At 44.0% G+C, this 23,513-nt stretch overlaps 1 protein-coding gene across 11 annotated transcripts in view; it reads right to left on the minus strand.

The window, feature by feature from the left end:
- Positions 1-1,336: 1,336 nt before the first annotated feature.
- LOC135260850 (catenin delta-2-like) overlaps positions 1,337-23,513 on the minus strand; it is a 178,266-nt gene continuing 156,089 nt past the window's right edge. For all 11 annotated transcript variants that reach the window (XM_064346484.1, XM_064346485.1, XM_064346488.1 and 8 more), the window contains 5 exons: positions 21,597-21,681; positions 12,133-12,259; positions 6,019-6,150; positions 4,166-4,242; positions 1,337-3,024 (listed from right to left, as the gene is read on the minus strand). In XM_064346484.1, the coding sequence (XP_064202554.1) occupies positions 2,761-3,024; positions 4,166-4,242; positions 6,019-6,150; positions 12,133-12,259; positions 21,597-21,681 (685 nt within the window). In that variant the 3' untranslated portion in view covers positions 1,337-2,760. The remainder of the gene's footprint in view (positions 3,025-4,165; positions 4,243-6,018; positions 6,151-12,132; positions 12,260-21,596; positions 21,682-23,513) is intronic.

The raw sequence follows: 23,513 nt of genomic DNA on the forward strand, positions 1-23,513 counted from the left end.
TCACAACGCCAAACTTCGGCGGGAGTGGTGTAAAATACACCTCCATTGAACACGTTCGATGGAGTGATGAATCACGCTTCACTATCTGGCAGTCTGGCAATCTGGGTTTGGCGGAATGCATAATGCCAACTGTACTGGCCCGAATAGTGCCAACTATAAAGTTTGATGGAGAAGGAATAATGAGCTGGGGCTGTTTTTCATAGTTTGGACTAGGCCCCTTAGTTCCAGTGAAGGGAAATCTTAATGCTGCAGCATACAATCACATTCTAGAGAATTGTGTGCTTCCAACTTAGTGGCACCAGTTGGGGGAAGGCCCTTTCCTGTTTCAACATGACAATGCCCCCATGCACAAAGCAAGGTCCATAAAGAAAAGTTTTGCGGGGAAGAACTTGACTGGCCTGCGCAGAGCCCTATCAAATACCTTTGTGATGAACTGGAATGCCGACTGCAAGCCACGCATTACACCAAACATCAGTGCCCGACCTCACCAATGTTCTTGTGGCTGAATGGAAGCGGATCCCCGCAGCCATGTTTCAAAATCTACTGGAAAGCCTTCCCAGAAGAGTGTAGGCTGTTATAGCAGAAAAGGGGGTCCAACTCCATATTAATGCCCATGGTTTTGGAATGTGTGTGTGTGTGTGTGTATATATATATGTATAGTGTGTGTGTGTGCGTGTGTGTGTGTGTGTACTCACATCTATATATGAGTTCATATGAACTACACAGCACACTGAACAAAAGAGTCAAAGAAAAAACCATCCCAAACCTTTGTGTGTCCTTGGTGGTCAGTTTATATATCGTAGAGGTTGCAATTTAAAAAGATCCACAATTTTTTTTTTCTCCAAACACCCCATCCGGGGCAACAATAATAAAATAATTAAAAAAGAAAGAAAAAAAGATCATGTGCACAGTTTTCAATACCATTTCTCAGGTAAAGACGCCCTCCACATTTGCTTATGAATGTGTGAACTAATGCAAGTGTTAATAGTAGGATTCTCCAGATTGCAAAGAAGTCATTTATTTCCCTGCCATCAGAGCATCATATAGGTTTCAAAACGATAATCCTATATGTCTCGGACCAGAAATTCAACATCTTCAAGTGTACACTGGTATCAGGACAAGAAAGCGACCAGAATCCTACACTTCTTTTACAGGTTTCTTTTTTCCCTCTTCTTCATAACGTTGTTGCTTTTAGGTGACACTCACATCTGCACATAAAAATTATATATATTTATATTTCTATATATAATATATATTCATCATACTCTATTCACATTTTAAGTCTAAAGACGAACTTGTTTTGCAATGTTGAATCTAACAGTTAACAGCCACCCCTTCGGAGAGAGTGCCTTCTTCTCAAATACTGGTCAACACACAACACACGCTCGACTAACGTTGACAGGTTTGTACATTTTCGGAGGGTGTCAGGCTTCTCAAAGATTTTGCCCTCCGGGTAATTTTCCAGGCTTAACTATGTATAGCTTAATTCCATCAAAACACATTAAAAAAAGCATTTACAAATGGTTGTCAGGAGAACCAGTGACTACCCATAGAGCGTAAACCTAAGCTAACTGTTATCTCCTCGTCTGGAGACCATGATGTTTGGCACATTTTGACCTTGTGTCTTACAGATAACTCTGATGCCATTTGGACAGACAGGTTTTATGCAAATATGGCCGACAAACAAAGTTGAATTTATTTTTGTTTTAACACCGTATCATTATAAAGTAAATCCTTGTTTCAGTGAAAACCAAAAAAAAATAAACATGAAAATTAAAAAGCAAAAAACAAACAAAAAAAAAATCTATTTCAAATATCTACTGTACATCAACAACTTTTTTTGTAGGCAGTGAAAGCACTTCAAAGACAAGTGTGGAATGATGGGCTGTTAACTGTCGAACTGCTTAAAATGTTTGTTTTAGTTTGCCACAAACAAATTCACATTATTAGGAATGAACAATACTGCTAAATACTTCCTTCTTGCTGTGAAAACATACTTTGCTTGGATAGGATACGCTGGTAATTCATACACCTTTCCAAAGTTTTTTTTTTAAATGTAACATTAAAAACAATATTGTTATCCACTGCCAAGGGGGCTGCAGTGGACTTTGTGTAATATACACAACTCCCTCCTATCTCTTTACTGTACATCAAATACTTTACAACGGAGAATTTAAAAAAGAAATTTAAAAAAGAACGATAAACATGTTTTTTAAAAATGACAAAGGCTGGAGGCATCTTCTTTTCATCGGAGTACACTCCATAAAATGCAAATTTAAGCTCTGACTCACAATGAGGTAAAAAAAAGAAAAAAAAAAAAGAAACTAAAAACGGTGTATGAAAAGCTGTTCTTTTCAACCGCGGAAACGACATGTTTGTTTTCTTGTGCTTGGCACGCTCAGCCCTGTTACTATCCTGCGTATTTACAGTTAGTCTCTTCCCGTTTCCCAACATTCAACATCCCCTCCACAAAAATCTGTCTCGACTCCAGCAGGTCAAGGTCCGCACTCCCCAACTCCACACAGTGACCCACCGGTGTGTCTCTCAATTCTTTACCCAGAATCCTCTCTGTCCACATCCTCTTCCCAGGCTCACTCAGTAGACCCTCTCGTAAGAGCCAGCTCACCATAAGTAAACTCACCATAAAGAAAATAAATAAAAACCATGTGGTAATGCATGCACATGCACGCCCTGCCCTGCCCTGCCCCCTAGACCACCTAGTACCGCCCTGCTGATGGACCGCTCCCTCCTCCCTCCCCCCTAGACCCAGGAGTCCGGAGAGGCAGGGTAGTGACTCGTCTCGTAGTTGAGTTCGCTGTAGGGGCGGGACGCCGAGTAGAAGTCCACGTAGTTGCCGGTGGACTTGAGCCCCAGGTGCATGTTGACATCAGTAGCAGCCGGGGGGCGCTGGTGCACCTGATCTTCGAAGAAGGCCTCCTCAAAGTTCCTGCCGGAGTTCTGAAAGACGGGGTACGCCTCGTAGTCCTTCCTGGCACTGTCCTGAGGAACGGGCTGGGCCGGGACCTGCGAGGAGGTCAGAGGAGGGGGTCAGAGCTGCTCTTTGGGTTTTTCAGGTGCAGAAGGGCTAAGTGGTACTAAGCAGATGTGGAAGGGACAGGGGTCAGAAAGTAAAAGTTCTGCCATGTGTTTGCTCCACCCATAACTCAGCCATTAGTTCAACCTCCTGGCTGAAAAATTGTAGAAATGAGCAAATGCAGGTGAAACAAAATACTGGGGGGACGTTTTTGAACCTGGATTTTCCACCACTGGTACTAAGGTTTCCAGGGAGAGAGGAGGTTTGATAAGATTTTTAGGGAGCCAGGAGTAGGTCTGAGGAAGTTCTCAGGTTTTTCCAGACATTCAGTAGCACTTGCAAGCAGCTGGCAGGAAATCACTGTCTGGTAGCCTTTTCGTCTTGATATAATACACCACCTCACTAAGAACCAAGTAATCTTGCTGTGATAACCATTATGGCATGCTCAACAGATGGTTCTTTTGAGTTCTGAAGAGCAAATATATTCAGAGTATTAGCAGTCAGCCAGTACACAGCCCACACTGCTGTTAACCTTTCAAAGGTACTTTTTATTTTTAAAATCAAAACACAGACCTACCCACACACACACACACACACACACATACACACACGCTCATGCTCATGCACGCACACACACATGCACACGTGCACAGTTCTTGGAAAGCTGTTGCAAGTACAATAAAAAAGAGTTTAAAAGAAGAAAGTACAGTATGTGTGCTTGCTAATGGCCCAGGCAGAACACTGCAAAAAATACACAATCCTGACACACCTAAGAGAAAATTGAAAGCTAATTGGGAAAAGCAAGAATTATTTTTAAATTGAGGATTCATCGGCTTGTCACAATTATACAAATACATACTTATTAAGTAAATGTGCCCTCAACAACCCCAGGTTTACTTGCATGACAACAGGGTTAATGGGGGTAATCATAATACCACATCAACCTAATAAAGGCTTTTTAACTGTAAAAAAGTGTCATGGACTCATTGTATGTTTTTTTTTAACTTCTGACAAGAACCCCAATCCCAATGAGAACCTTTTTTTATTATCCCTGGCACAAAGCAGCACTGCAACATTTCTTTTCATGTGGTGTTAACCTGGGCTTGATCGGGATCAGTGCGCGCGTCTTACCTGGATGTGTTTGAGGTCCTCACTGGGAGTCACATATGAATTCCGGAACAGGGTCGAGGTTCCGCTTGACACTTGAGCTAATGGACAAAAACACAAAAAGGGGGGAAATGTAAAAGTTAGCGGGTATTCGTGTGCGTGTGTGCGTGCATGCCCGTGTGTATGTGTGTGTTTGTGTGTCTGTCTGTGAGTAGGCGTATGCATGCCAGTAAAGGTTACTTCCATAAAAGTGTGGAAGAGGCCTCCTGCTGACTGGAAAATCTGTTGCCTGTAAAAAGTAATGGTGAAGACAAGTGCCCTCAGGAGACAGGAGTCCCATTTTAAAATGGGGACAGACTTTCAGAAGAACACAGTCACTACTGTCAAGGATATGGGTTATATATGCAGGATGTTAATTGTTTAAATATAGGATTGGTTTAAATGTAGGACAGTTATTTTTTTATTTGATTATTTAATCTGAAATTGATGTCAATTTCAACCAAGCTCAAATGCTTGGCCCCTGTGATCCAGCAGTTTACGCTGATTCTACTTCCACATAACGCTGTTCTTTGAAAACGGCTTTTGAAAAGCCTAAAAGGAATTGCTGCAGCTTTACGTAACCCCAATACAGAATGGTTTGTGCTTTTTCTCATATGGAGTTAAACAGGCCCACAGTCAGATGAGTCCTCCGTGGGACTGGAATTCTGTTTGTATTCCATTCCATCCTGCAGCTGTACAGGTGCTGAGTAACGGAAAGAGACCAATCAGAGCTTTGGGTGGGGAAGAAAGGCTCCTGAACACCTGACTGGCTGTCACTGTGGGAAGCGATGCATTCTTCCTAATCTTCCACAACAGAACCACTCCTATCATAACATTCTGGCTGATATACTTTACTGATATATGAACCCATAGGGGGCGCTCTCTCTGGGCTTAGGGTGGCAGAGGGGAGTCAGCTGGTGCAGTAGAACACTGTGTTCAACACTGAGGCCGTGGAGGTTTAGAATTATGTGAGGAAATACATGTACTGCAGACGTCCGTTTCGCTCAAATGACTTATAAACGTGCCAAACATTTTGTAATCAACACAGGATTAGGGAACAACATTCTGAAAATGAAGAAAAAAACAAAAAACTCCCAGTTTATCCCACAAGAATGCTAATTAATATCTGCTACATTTACAGAAGGAGTCCCAACTGTATTAGTCTTTGGATGACATTGTTACAGATTAGCAACATAAGGCGCACAAGTGCAGCATAATGGGAAAGGGAACTCAACGTGAAACTCAAAGATTGTGGCTTTGATTTCTGGCTGGGGTTCTGCTGCTCTTGGGGCCTTAAACAAGGTACTTACCCTTCCTTCTTTCAGTAATATACCCAAATGTGATCTGTTTACATTCAGTAATTGCTAAGTGTAACACAATATCAGAAACCTTTAATTAAATAAAGCCACATTATTAACGTTGAAGGAACAAGTGTGCATGTTTTCCAAAGGAAGGAGCCAAACTCATGTGTCTCGCCTTCTCATCTCTCTCCGGGGGCTGAACTGGGATAGTAATGCTATATGTACAGCTGTGTGAGGATAGGCTTAGCTTTGTAGTGGGATTTGCTTTTGTTAACAATGCTAATTACACCTATTGATTATAAATGATCTATGCCTTTTTGGTGCCTTCTCACTTCCTGAGACTCACGGTGATGTTCTCCACTTACCCTCTGGATAAGAGCACCTGCCAGGTGAACGCAATGTAATGTAATGGAACATAATGTCATGCAATGCAATGAGAGCTGTACTTGTCCTTATGTATAGCACCTTTTGGGCTCTTAATTACAGAGGGATGGCGGGTAGTTCCTGTGGGCGTGGCATGAACTCTAATCCACCAACCTGCCATGGCGTCTTTCCTAGACAGATGCTCGCCTTTGTTTCCCTGGTAACTGGCGTTGGTCCCGGTCGACTCGTAGTCCGTCTTCCTCTCCTTGAGGCTGATCATCTCCCGCGGAGAGGCCGGGGCACTTGCTGTGGACAGAAGGGAATGGAGAGTGTTCATTGGCTGGAAGGCTGTGACAGAGCATACTCTGAGCCAATTGACAAACTCACAGCCAAAACCACGCACCCTATACCCCATATAGACAGCTGTACAGGACAGCACTGATGTACAGACCCTTTACTTATTCTCATGTGCACATTTGTCCATGCCTAACACCCTATATAAATGTGCAGTTTGCCAAATCATTTTGTCTTGTTAAAGTGTGACTTAATTCAGATAATGTGCTTTCTGCAATTTATTTTATTCAATAACATGTGTCTTAGGAAACTGATGGCTCGATCCTCTAAAAAATTAAATCAGCAACGCAATGTTTAAACTGTGACCTTTGGTAAAAACCTGCAATTAGCTTCTTGCTGTGATCATTCTCTGCTGCTCTATTAATACCTGCAGAAAACTCATCAAATATCGCTGTCAGGGTCTGCCAGGTGCCGAACGGACAGAGGGCTTTGTAGTGATGAGACTGGCCTACAAATGTGACCAAATGCTCCAAATTGGGAACAGAAAGAAGAAAAAATCAGTTAAAAAAATATTAGCATAACGCTGTATTTTTATTTTTATTTTATTTTTTTTTACAAGTGTGGGCGAACTGCAGTCAAAAAATTTGAGTAGAAAGACAAACAGCCTATGAGTCTCAGATAAAATGACATTACAGACAGGGTCCCTTGGGCAGGTCTGTTGCTTTGATGTGTGGGAAGGGCTTTGTTCGCCATGCTGTGACTGGTATTGGAGCAGTGGGTGAGTGCATGGCCTCACTGGCATACTGACACAGTGGGCAAGCATGTGGCCTGCTCTCTCTCTCCCTCTCTGCCTCTGTCTCTGTCTCTCTCTCTCTCTCTCTCAGTCTCTCTCTGTCTCTCTCTCCCCCTCCCTCCCTCCCTCTCTGTCTCTCTCTCCCTCCCTCCCTCTCTGTCCCTCTCTGTCTCTCTCTTCCTCTCTGTCTCTGTCTCTCTCTCTCCCTCCCTCCCTGCCTCTCTCTCACACATACACACACGTGTGCAAATAAAACCATGATATTCTCTCTCTATTTCTCACCAAACATGCACGCACACACGTGCATGCACAAACACACTAAGAGCACAGATACTGATGGTCTTTCGCTTTCTCTCTCCCCATCTCTCTCCCTCCCCCCTCTCTCTTTCTCTCTCTCTCTCTCTCTCACACACACACACACACACCCAGAGAAGACCAACAGCATTGACAACCTCTTTCTCATACACATTCAGTGCAACCCTTCCCCAAAACTGCATGTGTTCACAGATTTTATGCAATATAGTAACATAAAAACAGGATTTCCTCTGCCAATGTACCAACATCTTTCTAGTTGTCCCTTGAGAACATGTTAATGCTGGTACTGTGCGTAAGTCGTGTGTGTGTGTATGCGTGTGTGTGCATGTTTGTTTGTGTGTACACGCACATACGTGTATATTTGTGTGCATGTGTGTGCGTTTTTGTGTGTACATGTGCACATACTTGTGTCTGCTTGCGTATTTGTGTGTGCGTGTGCATGTTTCTGCTCGACCACAAACAGTGCATTTGCTCATTGAGGCTACATTTATAAGTCAATTTCTCTTTGTATCTTATTTTGACAGACAAAAAAGCCTTCAATCAATATCGTGAACCTGAAGCATTCTCAGAATCGAGCAGCCTCCTTTCCGGCCAGAATGAATAAGAGACTGACGACAATGAGCTGGCTAATTGATTCCATGGCTGTGATGCCATGGTGATATTGCAATACTGTGCTGCTCTGCTGGAGGTGCACCGGAGAGAGAGAGAGTAGCGGAGATGAGAGTGAGAGAGAGGAGAGGAGAGAGAGAGAGGAGGGAGAGAGAGGAGGAGGGTGAGAGGAGAGAGGGAGAAGAGGGGAGGAGAGAGGAGAGGGAGGGAGGAGGGAGTGAGATGAGAGGAGAGCGAGAGAGAGACAGAGGGAGAGAGAGAGGGAGGGAACGAGGGAGTGAGAGGGAGGGAGGGAAGGAGGGGGAGAGAGGGAGAGGGAGGGGGAGAGAGAGAGAGAGAGGTAGAGAGAGAGAGGGAGAGAGGGAGAGGGAGGGAAGCAGGGAGAGGGAGGGAGCGGGGCTCTGTGATGAATGTCTTTGTGTCTACCTGACGGTGTACGAGTTTGTTTTTGTCACACGCTCGGGCGCCATCTGGGACCTCTGAGTCTACATCTGCAAGATGAACACTGCACTCTCTGCTATCGCTGCGCAGACCAGACTGCAGATTACTCTGCTCATCTGGCCTGCTTTATCATGGGATTGGACATTGTGCAGAGAAGACAATGCACATGCACACATGCACACATGCACACATGCACGTGCACGTACTCGCGCACGCACACATACGCTCGCAGGGTTATTGGATTTTCTGATATTTATCTATTAATGAGGATGTTATCTGCCATAATGCAGGAGGTTCATGAACAGACACACAAACACACAAATGAGAGACAAAAAAGAAGGAAAAGATGACAGGAAAAAGCAAACTATTGTCAAAGAAAATAAAATAATGAAAAAAGCATTTGAAAAAACTAATTTCAAAAAAAAAAAAATTACATATTAAAATAGACAAAATCTACTATTCAAATATCTACGTTCCACACAAACTTTCAATTGTTTATTCCCTTTCTTTTAAAAAGATTAATTAATGCATTGAAGTCAGCACATTAAAGTCATTAGCATCATGGATTAACACAGATTTTCAGTGAATTATTAATAAGTTCATGAATTTAAACAGGTGTGCAGTTAATGCATTAGCCTCATGGATTTGCACAGGTGTGAAGTTAGCACATTAGCGTTCAGCTATAAAACTGTGTGTCATGTGGAAGCGAGGCTTCAACATGAAGGCGCATTGACAGAGGAGATAGCAAGGCTTGTGCCTTATTGGCTGAAACGGCATCCAATGGAAGGGTAATATTTATAGCCGTCTGCTCCATAACTGTCCAAAGCAATTCCCGTCATCTACGTCAGTCTCAGTTAAAAAGGCTTGCCACTCTATACAGATAACCCAGTTTTCATATCAGACTTTATTATTCTAAGCATCCATTCAAATTGGCGCATTATGCAGGGGAACCTACACAGATTACATTCATACATTTATTTATTTTGACACATTCTACATTCATTTGCCTAGATACTTTTCTAAAACAACCACACCTAAGGGTAGACCGGCACAATGACCCACTGAGGAATCAAACCTGAGACCTTCCGGGCTATTGACCTAGTTCCTGCTACACCACTTAATTCAGCTCTTGTAGGGTCAGAGAGAGGGTATTCCACTCATGGGAAATAACGGCAGCTAGCAGGCTGTGTGAGCACCAGGGCAGGCGCGCTGTGCAGGGTAGAGTACCTGTCCATGAACTTACAATCAAAACCTTGTCTGCTGGGACACTGCTGTTGTACCCTTCTGCAGAGTCCGTACCTTGAGGGTCCTCAGCGAAATATTCAGCCGTATAAATGAGTAATGTGCAATGTGAGCTATGTAGGATGATCTTGGCCTCACTCCATGAAGATATGTGTATCTGCACAAACCCTTAGTCAGGGCTGTAAATAAGATGCTGACAGCCATTCCAGGTCTTAGTAGAAACAGCCATTCCAGGTCTTAGTAGAAACAGGCTTGCATACAGGTAGGAAACCAATGATAGGCAGGTTCTTTGGGTACATTAAGCGTGCCTCTTGTAAAACCTGGATTAATATACATCCCCTTTTTTTACTGCGCAACTCCCTATAATCCATCTTTGATATGGCTGGATACACAGCCTGTGCCCTTCAGAGATTCAGGCTCGCTCTGTGGTCTCTAGAATAAGCAGAGCCCCAGGGCATTCTGGGAAGGCACAACCTTGGAGTCACTGTGCAAATGTCTAGTTTTCTTGACTGGATATGGATCTGGTGTCATTTAAGGTACAATGATTCTCTCCTTTCTTTCTCTGATTTCATCTCTCCCTCTCTCTCACTCTTTCTTCCTCTTCATCTCTCACTCCCTCAGTCCCTCCCTTTTTCTCCCTCTCCCTCTCTCTCCCTCTCCCTCCCTCCCACTCTCTCTCTTGAGTCAGGAGAATACCAGCGCATCCCTGCAGCATGCCCTCACAGAGACGCGGTGTTGTGTTGGTCCGCGCTTCGGTTCAGGCGATCGCAGCTCAGCACGAGAAATCAATTTGGGCGTTTATCTCTGGCCCGGCTTAATTTGCCCTGATTGATGCCGGGGGGCGGGGCGCCCGGGAGAACAAAGCCGCTCCAGCCGATTTTAACTCCGCCGCCCGCCCGCCGCATCGCCAACTCCCAAACGCGCTTCGATCCCCGGCAACAGCATCGGCAGCTGCATTGTTTGTAATAAAGTCAGCGGGAGGAGATAAAGCATATTTCAGCGGCTTGTTCAAATGGATTATCCCTTTATCTGAGGCTGTTTATTTTTATTGGACATGATCTAGCATTGATGTACGACCATATTCTGTTTTTTTCTCCTCAGTGTTGCAAACCTAATTTCTTTGAATGAAATTAGCATTACGTAAAATTACATTCAAGGTAGATTTCTGAATGTTTTAAATTTGCGTCCCACTATAGAAATTAATGTTACGTAATTCAGGGTAGATTTCTGTAAGGATGAAACTTGTTTTCTATTGAAGAAATGAACATAACTTAAATTCAGAAGAGATTTCTGAAAGTTTAAATTTGTTTTCCATTGAAGAAATTAACTTCACTCAACCTAAATTCAGGCGAATATTGCCGGGCATGTCCTCAGGAAAAGTAGGGGCTTGGTATGGAAGTTGCTAAAAGCAGCTGGATTTTGGGCCCAAGACAAATTCCCTAACTCGTGCACAACACTACATTTAATTAGTACCTGGAAGAGCTGAAGCAAAGGATCATGGGAGAAAGCATGCACATATGTACATGTCACTAAAGAAATGCGCCGCTATTATGGAAGGCAGTTCCCAACGAGGAGAATTCAAGGTGGAGGCATGATCAAGCGGCAGCGCGTTATTGGCTGGGACCGAGGCATCGGTTGGCTCGGCACGCCCCCACCCCCCCGGGGCGTGAGCGCGCACGCGAGCGGAAACGCGGGTCTCCTGCGATGTCCCGCCGACGCAGCTGAGGCTCCGCACCTCCGCACGCGCTCCCAGGCAACCCGCTGACGGGCACCGCCATGACGGAATCTCCCCGGGCCGTTTCGGCTTTCATCTCCCTCCAGACGATAAAAATAGGAGCGCCGCACCAGGAGCAGTGGAGGGGAAGTGATGGGGGGGGGAGCGTGGGGGGGAGCTATCATTACGGGCCATTCTCCGAGCCGGCGCGATCGGCCCGCTTTTCGCCGGATAAATCGGCGGGGCTGCGGCCGCTATCGTTCGCTTAGCGCCGCGCGGCGTAACCGCGGTGCGAAGCCTCGGCCCTTTAAATCACCGTCTGACTGCTTCACGGAACAGCGAGCGCCCAAAGAGCCTCCCCCCCCTAAAGGTGACCTTGAGGAAAAAGTGCTTTTCCGGTTGTAATATCATGTGAACTGTACTGGAAAGGCATTGCTGCCGCGAAGCCCCGTCCCGCCGCCGACGCTCGTCCCCCCCAAGGCCCGCTTCCATTAGCGCTCGCCGGAGTGGCTGGCGTTCGCCGCGGTCGCGCTCTTCCGCTAAACACGCCGCGGCTCAGAGGAGCCCAGAGCTGACCTCATCGGGATTACAGCAAAGCCGTAATATCCAAACCCGTCCAGAAATTTCCAGTATAGCCAGGAAAAAAAAAAAAATCTTTTGGAAAAGTCGATAAGAATACGAAGTTTTTTTTTTTACTTCGGCAAAATATACGACTTGTCTAGAAAATGGCCCTGGGCTGTTATTGTGAAAGGCGCTGGGTACCAGACACTCTCTCTGTGTTTCCACAGCTCAAGGTATTCTTTTAAGACCATGGGCAATCCAAGGCCAGAGTCTTGTCTGTGTGACAGATGACTGCAGAGGTAGAAAAAGGGTGACTCACCTGATCGATTGTTCGGGGAGGTCCGGACAGGCGAAATAGAGGGGGTTCGGGAGGAAGAGTAGGGTCTTTGCCTGTCCCTTTCTATTGTGGAGGAAGAGCCCACGAAATGATACTGTGAATACCCGTCCTGCGAAACAAACAAGCAGCAAGACATTAGACCACATGCATTAGACCACCTGCAGAATTACAGAGCCCAATAAGTGCCTATAAGAGAGAATACAGTATGCACATATAAATTATCTGTATTAATGTATACAAGAAGCTCTGCAGTATGCACATGTACATGATCTGCATGAATGTATATAACAAGCTCTGCAGTATGCACATATACATGATCTGTATGGATGTACATAAGAAGCTATGCACATGTAAATGCATGTATATAAGACACTCTGCAGTTTGCACATGCAAATGCATGTATATAAGAAAGCTCTGCAGTATGCACATGTAAATGCATGTATATAAGAAAGCTCTGCAGTATGCAAATGTAAATGAATGTATATATGAATGTTCTGCAGGGTGCACATGTAAATGAATGTATATAAGAAAGCTCTGCAGTATGCACATGTGATCTGCATGAATGGATATAAGAAGCTCTTCAGTAGGCACATGTACATGATCTGCATGAATGTACATAAGAAAGCTCTGCAGTTTGCATATGTAAATGAATGTATACAAGATGCTGTACAGTATGTATGTGTAAATTAATGTATATAAGAAGCTCTACAGTATGCACATGTAAATGCATTGTATATAAGAAGCTCTGCAGTATGCACATGTAAATGCATTGTATATAAGAAGCTCTGCAGTATGCACATTTAAATGATCTGCATGCATGTATATAAGAAGCTCTGCAGTATGCACATTTAAATGATCTGCATGCATGTATATAAGAAGCTCTGCAGTATGCACATTTAAATGATCTGCATGCATGTATATAAGAAGCTCTGCAGTATGCACATTTAAATGAATGTATATAAGAAGCTCTGCAGTACGCACATGTGATCTGCATGAATGCATACAAGAAGCCCTGCAGTATGCAGGCACAAATGATCAGCATGAGTGCATTACACAACATTAAATGATCTAAATGAATGCTCACGTAAATGATCTTTATGGATGCATGAAAAATCGTGCTGCACGCACACGGTCCACAATTAGCTCTCATTCACATGCTGGCTACATCTGCAAAACCGTTCTCCACAAGGCCATTTGAAACACAGCAGTGTCTCATTCACTGACAATGTCCTCACTTTCACCCCACTTATCGCTCACCCATCATTCAGAAAACTTTACAGTGATGGCCGTGTGGACACTTTCTAATTTGGAGGAACAAAAACGACTGAAAGACAAAGGCAACACTCTCAAAAAGTTCCGACAGTTCCCCTTGACTGGACAGTTTCTCATTAAAGACCCATACCCACACACAGAGACACACACATACAGACACAAAAACAACTTTAAGACCAAAACCCGCTGTGCAGTCATTAAAAATGAATCAAGATAGTGTGCCTGAACCACTGTCATCAAAGAGGGCCTCTGGCTCTTCTGGACTGAGCCACACTGGCATGTACAGCTGTATGATGCACTGACAACCAAGCTATTTTCATTTAAAAGGAAGGCAGCAGTTATAGGCTGCAGAGTTAGCATTTACACCCTGGCCTCACCTGATGTCTCACATCACCTGGTGCAGGTCAGATGATGTTAAATGGCAGGTGAGGTAATGTTTGGGAATGACGGGAACACATTAGACACTGTGGCACTGGCAGACTGCAAGAAAGGGTGGCCTTGGTGAAGAGGCTTTGAATGCGAATCAGTGAGAATCACAATTGCTGTTATGCTCTGTGATACCACCCAAATCGCTATGAATCGCATGATTTCTGCTGGCCCCTCCGCTTCCTGTTCCCTGTCCCTGTTAGCACCTGCTGCCTTTGCTCTCCTCTTGTACCAGCAGTTAGTATGCCCGGCCTCATGGTGGAGCTCTAGCTCCAAAGAGCCTCCACGGTCTACCAGGGAGTTCGGTTGCTGCAATTTCATTTCATAATAGTCACATAACCAATCAGCATGCTGCATCTGTATGGGTGGGGCGTGGCCTCTCGTTCCCTGATGACTGCACATTAACAGTCACAGACGGGTGCTCATTGTGATTTTCTTCCCTGGGCTCATCTAAGATCCAGGTCAGGGAAAAAAAAAGCTACATGAAAGGTCCCGTAGTTCTTCCCTCCGATAATTCCAATTAGTTTCAGGGAACCTTTTCCCCCTTCACTTATTTGGACACAAAAAGAAGTTGGTTTGCTTAATTTAAGCCTGCCAGAACTCTGTGTTCGCTGTGCGACCTTGGATCTAAATAAGGGAAATGCAATTTCAGTCACCAAGGCTTCATTTCCTGAGATAACCACTGAAAAAGGACAGGCCCACCTTCATATAAGTGCCTGCAAGTTCCAGTATGTGCAGTTTAACTATTCAGATCTTTCCTGTCCCTTTTTTTAACTCATGAAAATCATGAGTTAAGTGAAGATAAAGCAAACCATTGCAATGAGGTATTTACCGAAGTAAATTAACACATAACAGAAAAAACAACAATAAAGCTACTTTTTAACTGAGTGGTAGTATTTACTCCATTCCCACAAGTACCAAGCAATTGTTATAACTGCACAGCCTAGTCATATATGATGATATACCTGAATCCATAAAACCAGCCTACCGGAGGCTACAGACACGGTACACAGAATGCACTACTAGCTTAAGCAAAGGCTTTGAGGTTTCAGTGAATAGGACAGAAATGATAGTGGTGCTCTGACCATGAAGAAAATAAGGAATCATAAAATAACGGCAATGAAAGATGAAGGCTAATTAAAAAGTGGAAAGAAGGTCAACCGCATGCTACTCTGTATACGCGCTGTCATGTACATAAACAAACAAGCGCGATTCCAGAGAAACCGTTGCTGTATTAATTATGGCAAAATGCAGGTTCAGGTTTTTCTTTTTTTTTTTTGTGCACCGATTTTGAATTCTGCTGGGGTTGAAAATTCTGAAATAGAGGTGATAATTATGAATGCCTTTTCTCTGTTTAGCAGCGCAGCTTAGAATAAAAAAGCAAAATAACTGTCTGCCTAAATCAATCAATGTCCATGCCAAAGAAGACTTTCTCTCCGTTTTACAACCATCTATCAAGCCATTATTTCCTTCACTGAACACATCAACAGAAGATTTTTTTGCCAAGTCAAAACTTGTTACGAACCATAAAAGAGGGTCAATCTCAAATGTCAGTCAATATTTCAAAATCTACCTATATATAAAACAACAACGTAATGATGGTCACATGAGAATACCCAACGACATTGTGAAGTGACAGACACTGAGAGGGAGTGTGCCATCACAGTGGGAGTTACGGGTGTAAAAGGAGCTATCACAGCTTCGGATGCCTGAGGTGGAAACAGCCTGACGGGACTTGGACGTGTGTGTGTGTGTGTGTGTGTGTGCGAGTGTGAGTGTGTGTGAGTGTGTGTGTGTGTGTGCACGTGTGTATGTGTGTGTGTGCGTGCACGTATGTTTGTGTTTGAGTTAGTGAGTGTGTGCGTGAGTGAGCGTGTGTGTGCATGTGTGAGTGCATATGTGTGTGTATGCAAGTGTGTGTTTGTGTGTGCGCGTGTGCATGTGTATATGTGTGTGTATGTTTGTGTGTGAGTGAATGTGTGTGTGCGAGTGTGTGTGTGAGTGCATGTGTGTGTGTGTGTGTGTGTGTGTGAGTGCTTGTGGTAGTTTAGCAGGTAGTTGGCAGTATTGCTATCTACCTGCTAAACTGGAGTCTGTTTCTGTTATGTGCTCCGGGCATCCTTCGTACTTGCGTGTCTAAGGGGTACAGGCAGGATAACAGGAGATTCACATAAGGATGCTGGCCCTGGCTATTTTGTCTTTGGTCAGGCGCCTCAGTAGACACTCATTCACATAGCGGATTTAAAGCGGAATTATTTCAGCTGTGGGAATGTCAGAGGTGGAATTTTCAGCGTTGTTGTGCAAATGAGCCGGGTTTTCGGCAGAAGAAATCGAATTTCCGAGCTCCCGGTAGAAACTCTGCTCTCGACGAGGGTCCGCTGGGGTCAGCGGCCACGCCCGTTTCGTGCACGAAGCACTGCAGCTCAGACTCGCTCTGCAGCTCCGCGCCGCCGCCGGCGCCGCCGGGAGACCAGCGGCGAGGGGAGACTGCCGTTGCTAAGCAACCGGCGGGCATGTGGGGAATAATGACTTTGGGCAGGTACTCTAGACTGGCGGGGAAACGCAGCGCTGCAGAGCGGCGTACACAGCCAGTTAGCGTGGGCGCCAGAGCCGGTGCTGGTCTCTCAACGGGGCGATGACAGCTTTCAGTGACAGCTCCTGTGTGCCTCTATTTTACTCAATGCTTCTTATTTCCGGTGTGTGTGGCCTCGGTGTTTCATTATGTCATGTGTTTCACAAGTTTGCAGAGCGAGTGCATACCCACCCAACTAATTTAGAAAATTAGTCCTATCGCAAGCTTCCATGTAGCAAACACTGAATAAACCCAAATAAAGTTTGCACCAATAACCAAATCGAAAATATAGTAAGATAATGATATTGCTATCTCTTTGATCAAACATTAAATAGAAATACTGTAAGTCTTTATAATTAATATCGCAAGGAATAAAAAGGTCCAAAAATGTGTAACCAAGGTATGCTTAAGAAATACTAGCTTAAGCACTGGCTTGTGATTGGAAGGCTCTGACTGTGCAGAAAAATATGAGGGAAACTTGAGTGACTGATTAGAGCTGGAATATGACCACAAGGTTAATTACACAGCGCTCTACAGGTGATAAATGCCACCTTTGATGGCAGGTAGGCCATTTTCTCCTGCCTGTGTTCTTATCCTCTGAATATATCACCACCATTACATTACAGCTTGCTAGAATAACTGAAATATGGAAGAAAGAGCACAGTCAATTTGCAAATGCGAGTGCATTATGTAAGACATGGAGATTTGCCAAAGGAGTAACTATCTGGACAAAATGTGCAAAAACCAAGAGCAAAGTATATTACCAAAAAGAGCTAAGATGACTTTATTCTATTTGGTGTAGTAGAAATGGTATAGGAACCCCAGCTAAAGGAAGGATTTTAAACTCTAGGCCAGTACCGGTTCAGAGAATCTTTTATTTGTGTTACTGTACCAGCACTATGATGCCCTGTAGATCCTGACTGCAGAAGTCTGTCTGGTGGGCTGTGGGCCTCCTTGTTATAGTAAGTGCAGAATTAATCAATGGTTCGCACCAGGGTTGTGTTAGGGGCTCTTTGCTTCTGTGGCCCCTCTCAAATGAATATTGGGTCTTGTTGATGAGTATTTTTTTTCTGTTATTGATGTCATATTTTTTCTCTGACAGGCCACCTCATTTGCTTTTTTTTGACAACCCAAAAGCACCAGGTCATAACATGTTTGGCAATTTATATAATAACCTCCCAGTCTCCCACTTTATAGTAGCAAAGATGCTCCATGTTCCTCAATTACCTCATTTTCTGAGCCTGACAATGGAAGCCCTACAATGGAACCATTCAGCAGACTACAATATAATGCAAATTGCAAGCCCTAGTTTTCTAATGTAATATACACATATATCCCTGCCATTATAATGCAATACACATGCATATTGCAATTGCTACCATTATAATGCAATACTTGTTTAGTAAGCCATGCTATTATAATGCAATGTACTGTACGTGCACCTTGAAAGTCATAATATTATAATGTAAAATACACACACATTGGCAGCACTGCATTTACAGTGTGCTCTGAAAAAAGAACTTTGCTCTTTCTGGTTAGGAATTTGGAATATCGTAAACAACATTTTATTATTCAAAAACAAATACCAAGTGGCGAATATACATGTAGCTAGATTTGGCAAGCATTCACCATGTCAGCTGGACCTAAAAGGTTGACTTAAAAATGCTTGATCCAGCCAACCAAATCTGGCTCTCCTTTTTTATTTCTCATCTCAGTACCCTAGACCGCTTTCAAGATGAATTGTACGCCTCTCCAGTGCCCATTTATAACATCCAACGTGGCTCTTTGCCACATCTACTGTATCTTGCACTTCATCATTAAGTCATTTTCGGTGCATTCTGCATCCTGCTCGCTTTAGCAGGCATCTGGAGCGACGTAGCCCCGCGTCGCTGTCCCGGTGCCAGGTTCAAACGAGAGAAAGAAAAGAAACTGCGCTGTAAACACAGAGGCTCAATATAATAAATGCACTCTAATTAGAGATAATCTCATTTTCTTCTGCAGCATTTAAAAGTGAAGCAGTGATGGATTATCATTTCTGAGTCATTCCGTATCAAATTAAGCAGAACTGACATTTTCATTTTGCGCGAACGAAGGCGCACATCAGTTACAACTTGTCGTCAGCGGCGTATCAGCGGAAACGCAACCTTTCACAGAAAGCCCAAGACTTCTTCTCATTTCAGATGTACCGTGAAGCCGTTCGAATCCTGGGTAGGGTACTGCTTTTACATTCAAACATCTGGCCTAGAAATAAGCTCCCCATCCCTTTGTTGAGAACTCCAATCGCATAAAATGGTAAATTTTTTGATACATTAACGATCTGAGGGCTTAGATAAGATACATACCCTAAAGCTATTTCTAAACTCATAGATATGCTTAACAGTATTATGATATTACCTAGGAACTTTAAATTCTTTTTTTAACAGAAAGTATAAATATGTAATTTATGGAACTATGGAAACCAAAATCTTCCAAATTTTCCACCTTGCTGACTCTTCATGGATCTCCACATGTACAGTACAAACCCTAACCAGCTTCGGTACTGTAAATCTGATTGTATACTGTTCATAAACATATGTAAAAGGGTCACATAATACAAGTGCCGCTAAGAAGATACAATTTACAGATCACAAAGCTGGATGTGTGATTTATTTGTGGAATATGTGAGCTAAGGAAAATCTGTTTTAAAGCCAGTACTGTGGTTTCCATGTCTCCTATGAGGTGTTTATCAGCAGGAATTGTTTTCTGTGCAGTCTAAGCTCCTAGGGGTCCTGGTTCCCCACAGGTTACAAAGCCCTGTAACCTAACAATGTCACCTGCGTATTTGTCTCTTCCTGGCCTACTCCCTGTTAGAGTGTTCTCTGCACATGTTCAATGCCCACATGGGAACAAGACTCCCCCCCCTTCCCCCCCCGTCCCCCCCACCCCTCCGCAAACCCTCAGAGCTCTCTATCTGAAAGTGTCTGATTCGATCACGGCCTGTCTGTCTCTACAGGAGGTCTCCTGCAGCCGGTGCAGAAAGAGATCCTCTAGTTCATTAATCCGACGCCCAGAGGAATCGGCCTAAACTCATTCTATCAATCCACCAACACGTGCACCAGCCCCGAACGTGTCGCTGCAGTCGATGCCGGGCCGAGTCTACCAGCGTGCCACTTCAATCTCTCCCTCTCTCTGTCACTCCCTCTTCGCTATTTTATAGGATCTTTTCTTATACTGCAGCTCAAAGTCACCTTTACAAAAACCCCACTGGGAAATGTTAACAAGCTGATTTTACATAACTGCACAATGGCATTTCTCAGCATGAAAGCCACTGGGCATTCGGGGTGAATCGAAACAGATCCCGGGGCACCCTGGGACACAGCCGGACATGACCCAAATGCTTTTAATATCGGGACATACAGTAGGCTTCCTGTGCATGATAAACTGCAACACGTCATCTTGGCATCTCAAGGACATTTGTTTTTAACCTTGATAAATCAGATAACATCACCATACAGTAATATTATCAAAATACACTCTATCAGAGTATAGTCAATGCTTACTGTGAAATTCTTACTATAAGGCAGCTGAACAGGAAGCTCTCCTTGCTTCCAGGCAGCTGTCAGGGGGGATATGCATTTTAACAGCAACGGGCAGTATAATGCAACCTCCCTTCCTGATATTTATCCTATTTATCTTTTCTGTACATAATGCTATTTCCCGAAACTAGAAGGCACAAATTAGACTTAGTTTTTCCCGTGAATACAGTAAAAGCAGGATGACTCGTGGTTCATATTATTTTAAAATAAATTTTAAAAAATCAATGGGCCTTCACTTCTATCTGCTATTGCCATGAGCAGAGACATCAGGAATAACGGCGCTTTAACTCGATAATCGTTCAGAAATGCAGGTTGCTGAAATTGCCCGAGGTTTGTGTACACAATTGCACAAAAGGGAACGGCCTGACAAAGAATTGAGCCAAATGACTGAAAGCCCGCTGCACACAATCCCTTATTGATCAGCCATTTTCTGTAAATATTTCAGTGGCTTCTGAGACACGGCATTACTCATTTGTGTCAAAGCAAAGTGCAGTCGCCAATGCAGACCAATCCAAATAACTGAAACGTTTTTTTTCTACACTATTCTCTACATTCTGTTTTTTTTCTTCTTTTTTGTTCCCAAATTGGATTTTTGTTCTTACAAACATATAACACAGTTCCTTGCATTTCTGAGGCTAAGCCAAGTTTACTTAATTACTGCAGTAATTTATTTAATAATTTATATGCGTACTTATTTTTGCTGGCAGGCAAATCAATCTCGATTTGATTCTCTGTTACTTCCTGAAACTTCTGAAACTTTGCTATGGCTGACACAAGGAGATTGCTTTTCCCATGGTGTGCATGCTAGCATTCCTCTTGGACTCAGCGGACTCTCACAGCTTGCGCATTAGCCAGTCACACCCGTGCGGTGATCAGACGGGCAGCTGAGACAGCCATGCTGAGCATGGACGGTGAGGGAAGCCCTTAGCCTTGGCGGCTAAGTAGCGGGTAGCTACTGAACGCAGTGAGTCAGACCTGGGCTAACTCGTCTGAGATGATGCCACGAAGACTCAGACTGTTCCCCTGGTGACAGGGGACAGCAGGCCTGTGCTGGTGTGATGCTAAGCAGCGGCAGCTCCTGGTTACCACCCAGAGGAGAAGCCGAGCAGTGGTCACCCTGACACCGGGTTGGTCCTGTGCCCATAGTGTGTGTTATCGCCATGGAGACCACACAGTGTGAGAAAGCATTCTTATTCAAACCTTCTGATTCGAGACTGCACTTTCATTCACCCTGACCATATTCTTGCATAAATATATCCTATTGCCCCCCCCCCCATATAAATGACAACATTTCTGTATGAGTAGCACTCAACCATGGCTCCAGAGGGCCACAGTGCCTACAAGGCCACTCAATTCTTGCCCCAGAGGGCCACAGTGCTTGCAGAGCTACTCAACCCTGGCCCCAGAGGGCCACAGTGCAATTATAGGGCAACTCAACCCTGGTCCTGGAGGGGCACAGCTCGAACACCGTTTAGCTTCACAATGCAGTTCTGATTCAGCGGTGTGCAGTGAAGAGTGGTTGTAAAACCGTCCGGACTACAGTGATTGGAGCTGAGTGAGCCAGCTGCATGCGGTGGGGTGGGGGGGTGAGTGGGCCTTACCTTCTTGTAGAGGCTCCGCAGGTCTCTGTACTGCCACATGCTGCTGAGGACCTGGGATGCGGCCTTCACCACTTTGGGAGAGTGCCTGAAACACAGGAGCAGGTACAGGACATTACACAGGGCGCTGCGTCCCACACCACACCTGCCAGAGCCAGTTCAGCTGCACACGGTCTGTCAGACAAAAAACGACAGGCTGGCAGTTCGCCATGCCGCAAATCACACATTTAACTGCCATTTCATTTGTCGGCCTTAGAAAAGAAAACCAAATGGCAGGAACGACCGGAGTGAGTTTTTTAAGAGGGCTACAGATTTACGAAGAGATAAATTCACTTGCGATCTTTATGTTTAAACAAAACCCTACAGCACCTGTTTGTACTAATATAATGAATTTAAGTAAATATAGTGATAGAATACGAAAGGCATTTAATAGCTGTATTTCCCACACTCAATGTAAACACTCTCATGAGTAAACGCTTGAGCTCTCTTAAACATCACCCAATAACAGACGATAACCCAACAGTCATCTGATGGTCCTTTACTGAAATATTAATTAATATACATAGATACAAATTCAGCAGCTCATTCCACCTTAAAAAAATTGAAACCGATTCAAACATGTTTGAAAAGAGCATATATGAACCTCAGAGATACCTCATTACAGTGGTAACCAATCCCATTCCTGGATGTCTACCATCCTGTAGGTTTTCCTTTGGCACACTTGACTCTGCTAATTAGCACCACTACAAGACCGCTAGCTTTTGAATGAGACGTTCTTTGTTCGAGTTGGAATGAAAACCTACCGGACGGTCAATCATCAGGAACACGGTTGGTTACTCACTGCCTTACTATATATAACTGTACCACACATCAAGGCCTATGACTGTTCAGAAACCGGAGCAGCTTAAATATACCTCACTGTTTTCAGTGTTATCATTCCAGGCCGTTTGTTCTCCTCTGTCATTGATTAATTGCCCAGCTTTTCTCTGAGATTTCCTAGCGTGTCTGTAATAACCTGCATTGTTTCTCTGCAATGTGCTGTGCAAGGCACTCTCTGACAGCTCCTTTGTTAAGCGCTATATTAAGTAAAAGGGGGGAAGTAAAGGAGCAATACTTCACAACTGTGTCAGTCACCACGCAAAAAAACAAAAAGGATTTCGGGTCGGGATCTGACCCAACAGCGTCAAGATCCTGCTAATTAAAATACAATGGACGCGGTAAAATGCAATTAGCTGGGGATAAATAGGGCTGTCTGAACCATTTAGCACCAAGGCCTCCTTATTCGGCTCTATTAAGGATATTCAGAGGTAATTACAGTTTCAACCCGCAACTGCCTTTGTAGCTCAGTGTTGTTGCTTCCCCGCTTCCACGGAGACCCGTCCCCTATAACGTGACCTCCTCACCTACTGTCCCCTTCATCAGGAGCTCCAGGTCCTGCCAGTCACGGTCGTAAACCCCCCCTTTCAGATCCCAAAACCTCGATAATAACACACTTTGCAAAGAGCACTGACTCAGAGCCTAGGCATGAAGAAGTAATAGATACTGTGGAAATTAAAGTAGTATAACTGCACAAATCAAATTCAGCACAAGGTGGAGTAATATTTTAGAGAAAATTATTAGTTATTACAAAACTATTGTTGGAGACTTACCATTTAAAAAAATCATTGTTAAGAATTACAGTATGAAGCTCCAGGATTAAATGAAAAAATATTAAAAATGAACTAAAAAGATAAAACAGTGTGGCCAGTAAGTTCTAGAGAATCCTTTAGGCTTTTGCCCCCTTTTCAGCCAATTTTGCACACCATGCTTATGGCTGCAACCTAAATCAATTTAGTAGACCATGTGCTCTCCTCTGAAACACGTGATGTCAAAGCAATTTTTAATAGCGTGATTGACCTAAAATTCTAGCATGACATATTA

Source organism: Anguilla rostrata, chromosome 8, assembly GCF_018555375.3.
Source record: "Anguilla rostrata isolate EN2019 chromosome 8, ASM1855537v3, whole genome shotgun sequence".
Taxonomy (NCBI): domain Eukaryota; kingdom Metazoa; phylum Chordata; class Actinopteri; order Anguilliformes; family Anguillidae; genus Anguilla; species Anguilla rostrata.